The 12,337-nt window shown below is 58.4% G+C and overlaps 1 protein-coding gene across 2 annotated transcripts in view; it reads right to left on the bottom strand.

Annotated features, from left to right (window-relative positions):
• Positions 1-179: 179 nt before the first annotated feature.
• Positions 180-12,337, bottom strand: part of Gpr35 (G protein-coupled receptor 35) — a 19,197-nt gene continuing 7,039 nt past the window's right edge. Inside the window, exons 1-2 of one of the 2 annotated variants that reach the window (XM_004637437.2) lie at positions 4,184-4,302; positions 180-1,701 (exon numbers count right to left, since the gene is read on the bottom strand). In XM_004637437.2, the coding sequence (XP_004637494.1) occupies positions 790-1,692 (903 nt within the window). In that variant the 5' untranslated portion in view covers positions 1,693-1,701; positions 4,184-4,302 and the 3' untranslated portion in view covers positions 180-789. Of the gene's footprint in view, positions 1,702-4,183; positions 4,303-12,337 lie in introns of those variants that run through there. The other variant, XM_023722120.1, reaches the window with a different exon arrangement.

Raw genomic sequence — 12,337 nt, 5'->3', positions numbered from 1 at the left:
AGGGGAGGGGAGGGGAGGAAGGAGAGAAGTGGTATGATTTTAGGGCTGGGGGGCGTCTAAACCCTCTAGCAGAATTCAAGATTCTCTGGAGGCTGAGACAAAACATTTCTTTGGTGCCCCACATTTATTTGATTTTCAAACAAAGGAGAACAACTGAAGAAAGCGCCAGACTTGGGCAGGACCTTGGGAGTCAGCTCAGAGACTTTCCCCGAGTAGGAAATCAAGCTAACTGGAGGGCTAGCTTATCTCCAGGCTGACCCTTGCTGCAGAAGGGAGATGCCTGCAGCTACGTGTCTGTTGAGTTCTTGGGGCTGGAGCCAGGTGTCCTCAGCTGTGGCCTCGTCTTATCCTTTGAGCTGTTATAGCCTCATAGGCCATGACAGGCCTAAGCTGGGACCAGCAGTTCAGAGGCTCACCCACTAGGAGTGCACTGCCCGTCACCAGTCAAGGGGCCTGGGCTTCCGACAGCCTCACATGGAAGGCCGGTTGGCTAACTTAGGTCCTGCTCAGAGCCGCTTCGTAGTGGTCTCCATCACTGCCCTAGGGACCAGAGCAGAAGGCTGGCCATCGAGGCGCCCCCACAGTGCCCCGGGCACCTGCTTCTGCTGGCAGCAGTATAGCCAGCTGGGGTCCCTGGCCCTCACCCCATCCTTCCCAAGGGAGCAGGGGCAGTGTCCCCAGGTTCCGTACCCTGTGCTCCCACCCACTTGGGCCTTGGAAGGTCATGCCCCACAGTGAGCTCAGGCTGATCTGGGCCCTACGGGTTCAGGCCATATGGGCAACACATTCCTAGGACAGGGTCAGGCTCTGGGAGTCTTGGCTCTTGGAGGCTGAGGGCCGTGCAGATGCATCCTTGAACTCTTTGGTCATGTAGTAGTAGCAGATGGCATCCAGGCAGCAGTTGGCATTGGACAGCTGGCTGGTGGTGGAGAGGGCAAGGCTGAACACCCTGCGGGCCACACAGGAGCTGGGGGGTACAGCGACCTGCACAGTCAGGACCACGTGCAGTGGCAGGAAGCAGACCACAAACACGATCAGGTTGGCCCAGATCATGCGGGTGGCCTTGCGGGTGGCCTCAGCCTGTCCTGTGTCAGAAGCCGGCCTGTGGGCCAGCGCCATCAGCACCTGCACGGAGCAGAAGACCAGCACGGCCAACGGCAGGTAGAAGCCGAGCAACGAGAGGATGGTGGAGCTGAACTGGTGCCGTGAGTAGCTCCGGAAGCAGAAACCACCCTCCTGCTGCCCCAGGTACAGGCGGAGCAGCAGGGAGCCGATCACCAGGATCCAGAGCGCCAAGCACACAGCTGCCGCCTGCCCTGGGGAGCGGAGCCTGCGGGCATGCAGCGGGTGCCGCAAGGCCATGTAGCGGTCCATCGCAATGGCCGTGACCAGGCTGATGCTCATGTACCTGTTGACCATGTAGATGGTCTGTGAGACCTGGCACAGCAGCGTGTCCTTGCTGTCCTGCAGGGAGAGTAGCATGAAGGGCAGGGAGCACAGCAGGAAGAAGTCAGCCACAGCCAGGTTGGTCATGTACACGCGGGTCTCTGTCCACTGCGGCATGCGGCGGCAGAACACCCAGAGTGCCAGGCCGTTGAGCAGCAGGCCCAGCAACAGCAGCACGGCTGAGTAGACAACAGTGAAGATCTGGAGAGCGTAGGGCCCGTGGGGGGATGGGCATGTACCGTTCATGGTCCCAGGCTGCAGGAGAGGCAGGAGTCAGCAGAGGGTGGGCGCTGCAGCAGCCCCACCCTGCTCCCAAGTTGCCTGCCCCTGGCCCCCACCCTGTACAAAGACCACAGATGTCCAGAGCAATCATAGAACCTGAAAAGCCGAGGTCACCCTCAGGGCTACTCCCGCCTTATGGATGGGTAGGGAAACCAAGGCCTTCAGAGACCCCAAGGGAATCCACGGCTGTGGAGCTGGGGCAGATCAGTTTCTGTCTCCCAAGCCCTCCTCCCCTAGACTTCCTACTGCAGGCTCCCCCCACCCCACCCCCAAGCCATCAGAGCTCTGTGCTGGACAGGGCAAGCTGGCCAATCTCATAGCCTGCAGCTCTAGGCAGAGACCCTGAGGTGGCACCCTTTGACCTGAGGATCCCAGGCCCCAGGGCAGAGTCGCAGCTGCCCACTGCCCCACCAACCTGGCTGGGAGGCACCTCCACTGCTTGGGCACCTGTCCCCATGAGCTATGGCCCTGTCCTCCATATGGTCTTTCTATGACATGGAGCACAGTACAGCAGGGGTGGAGTGCAGGACTGACTGCTCTAGAGCCCCACCTTTCCCCCTTGCTCCTTGTCCTCTGGATGTCCTCCCTGGATCAAATCCATCCCAGCCACAGCTGGGAGCAGGTGTCCACCTAGAACTCCAGGACAGAGCTCCCAAGGACGTAGCATGAGGGTATCCCTGTCCCTCCAGGCCCTGACCCTGCTGGCCAGAGCTGAGGCCTGCCCCATTGTCCTTGGCAGTGCCCGTCACCCCTCCTCATGCATGCCAGCCCCTTGGTTCCCAGGAGGGCCAAGCTTGGTGGCCTGGGCCATGGCCAGCAGTGAAGGTAACCAGACTCTGGATGCCCCAACTCCGACATCCTCCTGCCCGCTGCAAGTGGGGCCCCTGTAGGGCGCTGCCTGGGATCCTGATGAGGACAGCTAGCCAGTGCCAGCACTGGGGTCCCGGAGGTGGGTCTGGGTGGGCTGGGAGCCAGCAGTCCATCAAAGAGCAGGCCTCTGCGCTTCCCTTTGAGATTCTTAGGGGAGGGAGGTACTACTCGCCCCCTGCGCCCCAAGCCAGACCAGCTCCCCTGAGGGTGCCGGAGGGCATGGAAGAGGGAAGCACTCCCAGTTGGGACTGAAGACATAAGAGTTCAGGGCTGGGGGCCCTAGGACCTCCAGGCCCACAGCCAGGCAGTGCTCACTTGCCTCCACCTCCTCAGACTTCGCTGTCGGGTTAGAAAGGCGCATTTGCCAGCAGCTAAGCCCCAAGCGTCCTGTGTGGTCTCCACACCACTCGTGGCTCTGCCTCTATCCCCTGGAAGGATTCTGCTCTCTGTCCTCTTCAGCCCTGGCTCTGAGGCCCCTTGGAGGGAGCCTGAGCCCTTGATACCAGCTGTGTTGAGGCCTTGTGCCTCTCACGACCCCCAGGACCCCGCCTTGAGATCCTACTCAGCCCTGCAGTTGGGGCTGCAGCTCGGGCTCAAACTGCAGTGCCACAAAACCAATGGAAAGACTCTGGCTCCTCCTGGGACTTCCTGCACCCACTAGCAGGGACCCAGACCTCACAATTTCACACTGACTCCTTCCCAGTCGCTTGCAGTGAGCACTTCGGTTTGGAGAAGCTGCCAGGAACCCTGGGTAGGGGAAACGGAGACTTGGGCCCCTGTAACTTCCTACCTGCATGGGACTAATGCTCCATTGAGACAGGGCTCCACTGGGCTCCTGGGGGCTCCAGACAGGAGTTGGAACACCAGGCAGACCGGGCACCAGCTGTGCCACCCTTGGCCAGCCATGCCCCTTCTCTGGGCCTTGGTTTCCTTGGCTCCCTGGCTGAGAACACCGCCCCCCCCCCCGTCCCTACCCCAGCCCTCTACCGGACCTCTCCTCCTCTGATGCTGAGACTCGGCTGATGGCACAAGAGGAGGTTGAAAGCCGCCCATCCAGGAGAGAAGTTCCTGGCTCCCAGCAGTGGCTGAGCTCGCTGCAGCCCCTGGGGCTTGGCCACACCATGGGGACAGAGTGAGTGGACACAGAGGGCCTCAGGTGGGTGACCAAGCACCAGCCCCCATGTAGACACACGCAGGACCCGAGACTGAACTTGCCTGTCTCTAGGGCAAGCGCTCAGTTACACTCTGTTCCAACACGGGCCATCACTCCCAAGGATCTCAGGCCCACAGACGGGTGCACCAAAGCCCTGAGGGACCCCTCTCAAGCAGCTCAGCCCTCTCAGAGGGCAGCTGTGGCCAGCGCATGCATGCTGCACCCAGCTCCTCCAAGTCAATGCCCCAAGCATCAGGGTCCCCAGCACAGCCCCCTCCCATTTTAAGAGGTCCTGGACCCATGGCCAGCTCTGAGGGGCTCCTGCAGAGCCCCAGCACATTCTAGAAGACCCCAGCACAAGCTCCCTGGACAAGAAACCCCCACCCCCAGTCTCCACCCCAGCCCTATCCCCAGCCCTATTCCAGCACCCACCTGCTGTCATCAGTACCCTCCAGGCTGAGCAGAGCGCCTTGTGAGGCAGGAGGCACAGTAGGCTTGGCCAGCCCCCAGGCTGTGCCCCTCCTTGATGTAGGCGGGCCCAGTGGGAAGGGGTGGCGGCTCCAGGACGAAAAATGGGCACCCCCCCCCAACCCCCACGCACTAAGCTTCAGCATCTTAGCAGAGCCGCATCACTCTGAACAGTTTGAGGAGGCAGAGCCAGGCGCTTGGCTCCGCCCTCGCAGTGTCCCCTCCCACTGCCTGTGCAGACTGTGGCCTTGCCCAGGGAACCCCCACCTCCCCCGCCTGTGGTCAGGAGCCGCACCCCACACCTCTTCCTGGCAGAGGCAGTCCACACTGGGCCAGGCTCACACAGCGTCGGACCCCAGCCTGGGCAGCACAGGGAAATTCCAGATTGGCCCTCCCCCGCTGCAGCCCCGGTCTGCCTCCTCAGAAGCTGCCTAGAAGGGGCCAGAGCGTCCCTCACCCCCACAGTCCTGGGGGCAGGCACGCTTACCTTGGGGCTGTACCAGGCCTTAGGGCTCCCCTGCCCACCACTGCAGACAGGACCTCACCTAGCCTGCGCTTCAAGGAGCTGCGAGTGCCAGCAGACCCCCACTCCACAAAGGTGCAAACCGAGGCCCAGAGAAGGGGCATGGCTGGCCAAGGGTGGCGCAGCTGGTGCCCGGTCTCGCTGGCACTCCAGCTCCTGTCTGGAGCCCCAAGGACCCCAGTGGCATTCTGGGCCTGGCTCCCCTACTTTCTGTCCTGTCACCCCTTGCCCAGCAGGCCACGGGGAGCCACCTTGTGCTGTGACACTCGGAGGTGGGCAATACCAGGTGCTGCCTGGGCGCTCTCCAGAGCCTGGGTGTACATCCAGCCTGCCATCCCAGCCTCGGAATCTGGTGCTGCCGGCACCCATCTACCTGCCACCATTGCCTGCAGCCTGCCCTGCAGGGCGGAGCGAGTCTGTGCTTCCAGCTGGGCCGAGAGCCATACTGGTGCAGGGGGCCTGGGCCAAGTGGACGCCCGGCAGCCTGTGCAGGGACACCGCTGGGCCCACTCCCCTCCCTCCTGCCACTCTCTGCTTCCCATTGGCCATGCTGGGAGTAGCTCTTTTCTGCCAGGCCCTTCCACCACACACTGACCAAGCAGACCTGAAACTTGCACCATATGAAATAAACCCAGAGGCAGAAGTGGGCATCTTGTCCCAGCAATCAGGAAAGAGGGCCATCTGGAGGACAGCCCAAGTCTGGGTGTTGTGTCACAAAGACAGGGGGCCAGAGCCTGCAGCCCCCTGCAGAGCCAGGAGAGGCACTTGCTGCTCTTTCTTAGGCCCTGCAGGACAATGGACCCCCACAGACACCTGGCAACACTGAACACTGACAGCCCTGACCATGCCCAGGCTTCGGCTACCCACTCCTTGGTTGGTGGCCCATGCCACCTCCTAGACTGCCTGGTGGAGGGTGGGAAGCCCAAGCCCTTTACCCAGGGCTGTGTGTGCCCCTTGGGGGTCTGCAGGCGTCCTTCCTCCCTGCCCCTTCCGCTCCCCTCTCTCAGCCTCTGAGCTTGCTGGGCTCAGGGTACTGGGCTGGGCTGTCAGACATCACTACTGCACCATGAAGACAGTCCTCCGGGAAAACCAAGCCACCCACCAAGGCTGCTCCAGGTGGCCCAGGAAACCCTCCAGCTGAGGGACCCTGTCCTCCCTTGCTGCCTCGGCTCTGGCTTCCTGGGTTGCTCAGAACACAATACTGGGAGTTGGAAACTCAGAACTCGACCTGGGAAGGGAATGAACCACCACAGGGGTGCTGCGTAGAGGGCCTGAGTACTCAGGCCTATGGACGGGGTCCAGAGTCCAACTCCCAAGACCGTGGGGCACTGCAGGCCCCTCTGGTACCTGAGGCCACATGAGCCAGTAAGATTGACACTACCTTTGTCTAAAATGTTGGCACTTTGATTAGCGTGGATTTTTGCACAAGTTTTGTTAAGATAACACACTAAGTATTTTTCTTGACAACTGTTTTGGTTCTGGTAAGTGCCAGCACCCCACTTATCCACCTCAAGACACTGATCCAGAGGAAGATGTGACAGCAGGGTCTCAGCCGCTTCCACACCCCCACGCAGGAAAAGCGGGTGCACTGAGGATGTGACCAGTTTCCCGTCCTGGGACACTTTCAGTTCTCCTCTTCTCAGAGCCAGGCCTGGAAGTGACGTCCTCCTGGGAACTCCCCTCCGCTACCAGCCTGCTCCCTCCTCTGACATCACTGTGCTGAGGATGTGAAGACAGGGTCTCACATGGGCAGGCACAGGGGCAGAATGAGTCCCACGCTGCAGCCCTGCTTCTCAGGCCCTTCCATGTCACAGCCATGACCTCCTCAAGCCATGCTGCATCCCTGCAGTCCCCACAGAAAGTGAGGCACCACCAGGCGCAGCGCCTCCCATTCCACTGACACTCTCAGCTGCAGGTGTCCCCTCCTGCACCCTCACTTCAGCCCCCAGGCCCCCCTTCATGGCAGTCCCAGCAGGAGGGTTCTCCGCTGGCTGGAGCCCTGGGCACTCACCATGCCCTCCTTCCTCCTGACAGGCATGCCAAGGCTGCCGCCTATATCCTGGCTCTGTTGTCACCTGGTACTGCAATCCCCAGACTCTGAGGGAGCTCCTGCCCAGGCATTTCTCAGGCTGAACCCCCTCCCAGTCAGTCCTGCCCCCATCCCTGCTTCAGACTTAACCCTGACCACTCTGTAAGGTGTAAGGCTAAGATGTAGCTGACTCCCATTGCTGAGGAGAAGATATGCCACCCGGGAGAAGTATACTCCCCACCTCTGTGGGGGAGCCTGGCTGGGAACAGTTTCTGCAGCGCAGGGCATGGCGGGGCTCAGGAGCAGCAGGTTGGTGGTGCAGCATCCAGGCTCTTGCCAACCCCTGGCCAGCCAGAAACGTGAACACATTTATGTGTTCCTCTGAAGTGACTAACAGGGTGAGGGTCTCCTGGAAGACCCTGCTGGTGCTGGGTTGCACAGAGGGCTCTTGATGCAACCCATGGGGCAGGAAGGCCTGGGGAGGGCAAAGGCCTTCAGTGACCAAGCTGACAGGTGGCCAGATGGCACATGGAGCTGGCCGCTGGCCACTGCAAGACCAGCAGTTCTGTCCTGCATTTGCCTAGGCTGGGCCCCAAGGGCTAGACCTTGCTCTGTCTGTGCTCTGGGGACTTCCTGTGAGACCTGGAATGACCCATGTCACCTTCCTGCAACAGCAGCGTCCACCCCACACCCTGGCCCCATCACATCCCCAAGACTATGCCATCAAGAGGCACCGGGTGCAGGAAGCGGCTTGGGTGGGGACAGGGTCTGAGCATGCACAGGCAGTGCGCCAGGCTTCTGGGACCTGCTCATTTATCTACTAACCCAGGCAGGAGGTTGGCATTGATGTGGTGAGCACGGGTGCAGCCCAGAGGGACAGGGAGATGAGAGACCCCCTGGGCACTCTCACGACTGCTGGCCCTGGTTTGCAGACCTCCTCAGCACCATCTTGCTAGAAGCATGTGCTTGAGTTTTCCTCTCAAACTGATTCAAAACTAGCATTTCAATAGGACTCAGTGAAAGGCAAAAGAAGGAACCCAGCCTGCAAAGACCCAGGGATCACTGAGGTGACGCCCTGCCTGATCAGACTGACCCTGCCCTACAAGGCCCATCACTGACTGCAGAAGTCGAGATGCCCACCCTGTGTCTTCCTGTGGCAGACCCCGTGACCCTGGGTAGCTCTGGCTCCCTCTCCCCACCAATCTCCCCTAGGTACTACTGGAGAGCCTTGGGGACTCTGCCCCAGCAGAGGGGCCTGTGATACCTCTGGCCAGAGCCTTGTGGTGCGCCAGGGGCCATGTGTCACCTTGAGTAAGCGGGCCATGGTGGGAGGGAGAAGTTGCCACAGGACAGCCCAGGGACCCACAGGTCCTGCGGGAATCCTGAAGGTCTTAGGGTGCTGAAGAGAAGGCACAGAGGTCTTGAGGGAGCCAAGGGAGTTCTAAGCAGGTCCCTCCGGTGCCACCCCTGCACTAGCTTTCCCACTATGGGAGCCCACAGGGCCTCTGCGGGGGGGCTCACGGGTGCCCACCCTCCTCTGGGAACCGGTGGTGCCTAGTGGTGCCCTTTGCTCCCATCTCCCCTGACAGTTCACTCAGTCCTGGGCAGCTTTGTACTCATCCTAGCCCCCTCTCCAGGGCTGCCCTCACCCAGGGCCAAAGCCCTGCGGTGCTCAACCCATCTTGGGCCACTGTCCCTCCTGCTGACAGCTCCAGGACCCACTGGGCCACCCCAGCCTGTCCAGGCCACCCCAGCCCGCCCAGCCCACTGAGGCTGCAGGGCAGAGGTGGATGGTCCTATCTCCCATGGACTGCACCTGGGGCCAGCAGCTGCATTTCTGGCAGCCTCTCCCTGAGGGACTCCCCACCCCACAGCAGCACACTGGCTGGAGGCTGTCCCAATGGGCTCAAGTGCATGTCTGATGCACGGCAGCAGGGTCCACTGCCTTCCCAGGGAGATGCAGGGCCAAGGGTGCTTCTCCTACTCCCAGAGCACCAAGGCTCCCAGGCACTTCCTCCTGGGTGGGCAAGACGCCTGCTGGCAAACGTGGGAACCGAGGCACTGCAGGGGAATGGGCGATCCGAAGACGCTCGGGAGCGGGGAAGAGAGCAGCAGTCCCCAGAACTGCAGCGTCGCTTCTGCTCATCCGGTGGACAGAGGGCCAGGGCCTAAGGGAGCTGAGAGAGAGAGGACGCCACCCGTGCCCTGGGCTCTCTGGTGTCCACGATGGCACGGATCCAAGGAGGGGACGCTCACAGAGCCAGGCCACAGAATTTGTGCTGGGTTAGATAGTTAGGCACAAGACACAGGTGGGAAGGGGCGGAAGCTGGGCTTTGGCGCACATGGCGTGTGTGTAGGTTTGGTTTTCAAGTTCTGTAAATATTTGTGCAAGTACCAAACGAAGTTTCAAGAGAATTTCACAACACTGCAAACAACCTGAATCTGATTTGCATTTTCAAGTGATACTATAACCCTATCCGAGTTTCCCAAGTGATGGTAAAACCCAATTATTTGGGGTTTAGATTGGTCTTCTTTAAAAAGGGTGGCAAAATACTGTTTTCATTCTTTTCTTCATTTTAAGTTGTTACAGGGTCTCACTATGCAGCTCAGACTCTCAGACTCGTAGCGATCCTCCTGTTTTCAGCCTTCCAGAGCTGCAATTCTAGGTGTGCGCCACCACACCCAGACCTGGGGCCAGTTCAGCATGCCTGAGGGCAGGACCAGTGCTACATGCAGTGCAGGGGATCAGCTGCAGTCCCTGTGCTTGCCAAGCAGGTGCTTAGTCCGCTGAGCTACCTCAATGGCCCAGTTTTCATTATTTTCAATAACCATTCTCCAAATAATTTTAAAACACTCTCTTGTGTCTACCTCAACATAATCCATCTATATTGGGCTCCAGCTATATTAGCCACACAACACTGTTCTAACTGCACAAATATGAGGTGTGATTAGAAAAAGCGAACATTATACCCTCAAAAATTCATGACAGTAAAAGACGCTGCACTGCTGCTCCATGAAATGCTCTGCCTCTCTCCGAATGCTTAGCCCATCCGCCTCGCCCCTTCCTGCAGCAGCTCTGGGGTCCTCCCTCCTGAGGGTCTTTGGTTGGGCTGCGGCGGCTGCCTCAGTCCACTCAAAATGTTTCCCTTTCACTGTCATTTTGACTTTGGCAAGAGGCAGAATCCTCACAGTGTCAGGTTTGATGACTAAGGCGGGTGAGGACGAGTCGCAGACTTGCCTTCCCACTCTTTGAGAGCGGCGTCCCCTGCACTTCTGGCCACACCTCATAAAGACACTCAGGAAAAGGGGTTTCCAGAGCCGCTTCAAACTGCAACCAGAGTGACAAGGTCAGCGTACTCAGAGCAAGGAGTCAGATTCTGAGGGGGAATGGCAACGTGTCTTTACTCTAATAAACAAAAAAAAACCCGAGTTAGGACTGCTTGTAGTTAGGGTGGTCTCCAAGTCATGGTGATCATCCTGATTCAGCCTTCCCGTGCTGGGATTATAGGCAAGTGCCACCATGCCTGGAGCTAATGTTTAGTGCAGAAAAAAAGTACACATTCACCCTGTATTTTGACCACATATCAAAGATTTTAAAAAGGCACTTTAAAGGGAAATTTAAAAAACACCCTGAGCAAATCTCAAATTGTTTTTAGTAATTACCCCACTGATCGCAGCGCTGGCACCGCTACTTTAATATTGTGTGTATTTTAGGCTAAAATGCTGAATAATTCAGGGAGGTACAACTGTCCCCTGCAATGGAAACACAAACTCTTAGGTCTGGATTTGAATGGAGTGTCAGTTTGAATTTAGACCATGACTTTTTTTTCTGTAGCCAGGCTCAGCCTGCCCTGGGGGCAGGGCTGGCACCACAGGTGGTGCTGGGGATCGAACCAGAACCACGGTTGGTCCCTGTGCTTGCCTAAGCTCGCCTGAACAGGTGCTTTAGACCACTGAGCTACCTCACTGGCCCTAGGCCATGTCTTAAAAAGATGCTTCTTAGTTCCTGCCCAGTGTCAGGCCCCAACCCCCCGGCTCACTGAACAGCCGCCCTCCTGTCCAGCCTGTGGTCGCCAGGGTGTGAGGCTGGGAAGGTCTCTTTCCTGCTGGAGGACAAGGTACCAACCTCAAACAAGGGCGAGGGTGGCATCGAAGGGAACTTGGCGTCCCGCATCCCCTTTTCCCCTGTCACTGGCCAAGGAGGGGCCTGGACTCAGCAACAAAAGTGTCTTTCTCAAGTTGGAGCACAAGCATTGCTTGAATTCATACATTTGTGATTAGGCTTCTCAAAGTCACTGTTCATTTGTGGAAGATGCAAGGAAAAGAGCTTGTGATTTTAAAGCTCATAAATAAAGGGAAAGAATTAAAGGTTAATTCTTCCTTTTCTATGCAGACCCTGCCTTGGCGCATCCTGACAGCTGAAGAAGCTCCTCAGTGCTTGTCCTGGCCCCCGCCTGAGGTGGGAGGCGCAATCACAAAACATGATCTTGCAAACTGCTGCATCGAGTAGCCGGCACCAGGACCCGCGACCGGCTACACAAGCTGTGCAATGTCTGTTACACTGCTCATCACTGCCCAGAACTTTGCTTTTTTTCTTCAGTAGTGGGGTCTGAACCAAGAGTCTTTGCATTGAGCTACACCTTTGGCCCTCACTTAATTTTTATTTGGTGACCAGGTCTTGTAAATTGCTACATTACCCAGGCTGGGCTCCAAACTCAGATTCTCCTGCCTCAGCCTCTCAGAGTGCTGGGATGACAGGTGTGTACCGATATTTTTTGCTTATTCTATGTGTTTTACACTCCAAGGATGGGGATTACATGCACGCAGGCAGCAGAGAAGCTGGGACCTCCTAGAGGCTGCAGCCACATGGATGGCCTCGCAGCTGCTGGCGTCAGACAGGATGGTCACAGTCTGCTCTGGTATAAATACACACCCACTTGGGACATGGTTTCACCAAGAACAAAAGCCACCCCATCTGCCAGCCTCTGGAGCTCACTATGGAGAAGGAGACTTTTGGGCCAGGCCTGGCCTGACATCCTGAGGCAGTGCCAGGTCCTGTCAGTGGGGGACATAGCACAGGCCAGGAGACAAGGAAAAAGAAGATACAGACAGGCAAGGACTCCAGCAGGACACATGGGCTTCTCTGGCTCCTGGTGAGGCGCAGGAGGGTGGTAGCACTCAGGACCATGAGCTGTCTCACAGCAGAGCTGAGGTCTGCACTGCCCTGAAATGGCACATGTCAGAGCCACAGAAGGAGGGCACTGGATGGCACTTCCCAGGGTGGCACAGGCAGGAGCCAGAGGGTGTGCAGGCCCAGGTCTGCATAAGCGCTGGAGTGGGGAGCCGAGGCCTGGAGTAGAAGGGCCATGGTTAAGCTGCCCTGATGGCCCATGCCTGGATCCTAGCACACAGGAGGCTGAGGCATGAGGATTGCAATAGATTCAAGCTGCCCAGCCCAGGCTACAAAGTGGGTTCAAGGCCAGCCTGCAATACAGAGTGAGACCCTGCCTCAAGAGGAAGGAAGGGAGGAAGGAAGGAAGGAAGGAAGGAAGGAAGGAAGGAAGGA

Source organism: Octodon degus, unplaced genomic scaffold (genome assembly GCF_000260255.1).
Source record: "Octodon degus isolate 3935 unplaced genomic scaffold, OctDeg1.0 scaffold00089, whole genome shotgun sequence".
Lineage (NCBI taxonomy): Eukaryota > Metazoa > Chordata > Mammalia > Rodentia > Octodontidae > Octodon > Octodon degus.
The sequence above is the reverse complement of the archived record's forward strand: the minus strand, read 5'-3'. Positions and strand labels throughout refer to the sequence as shown.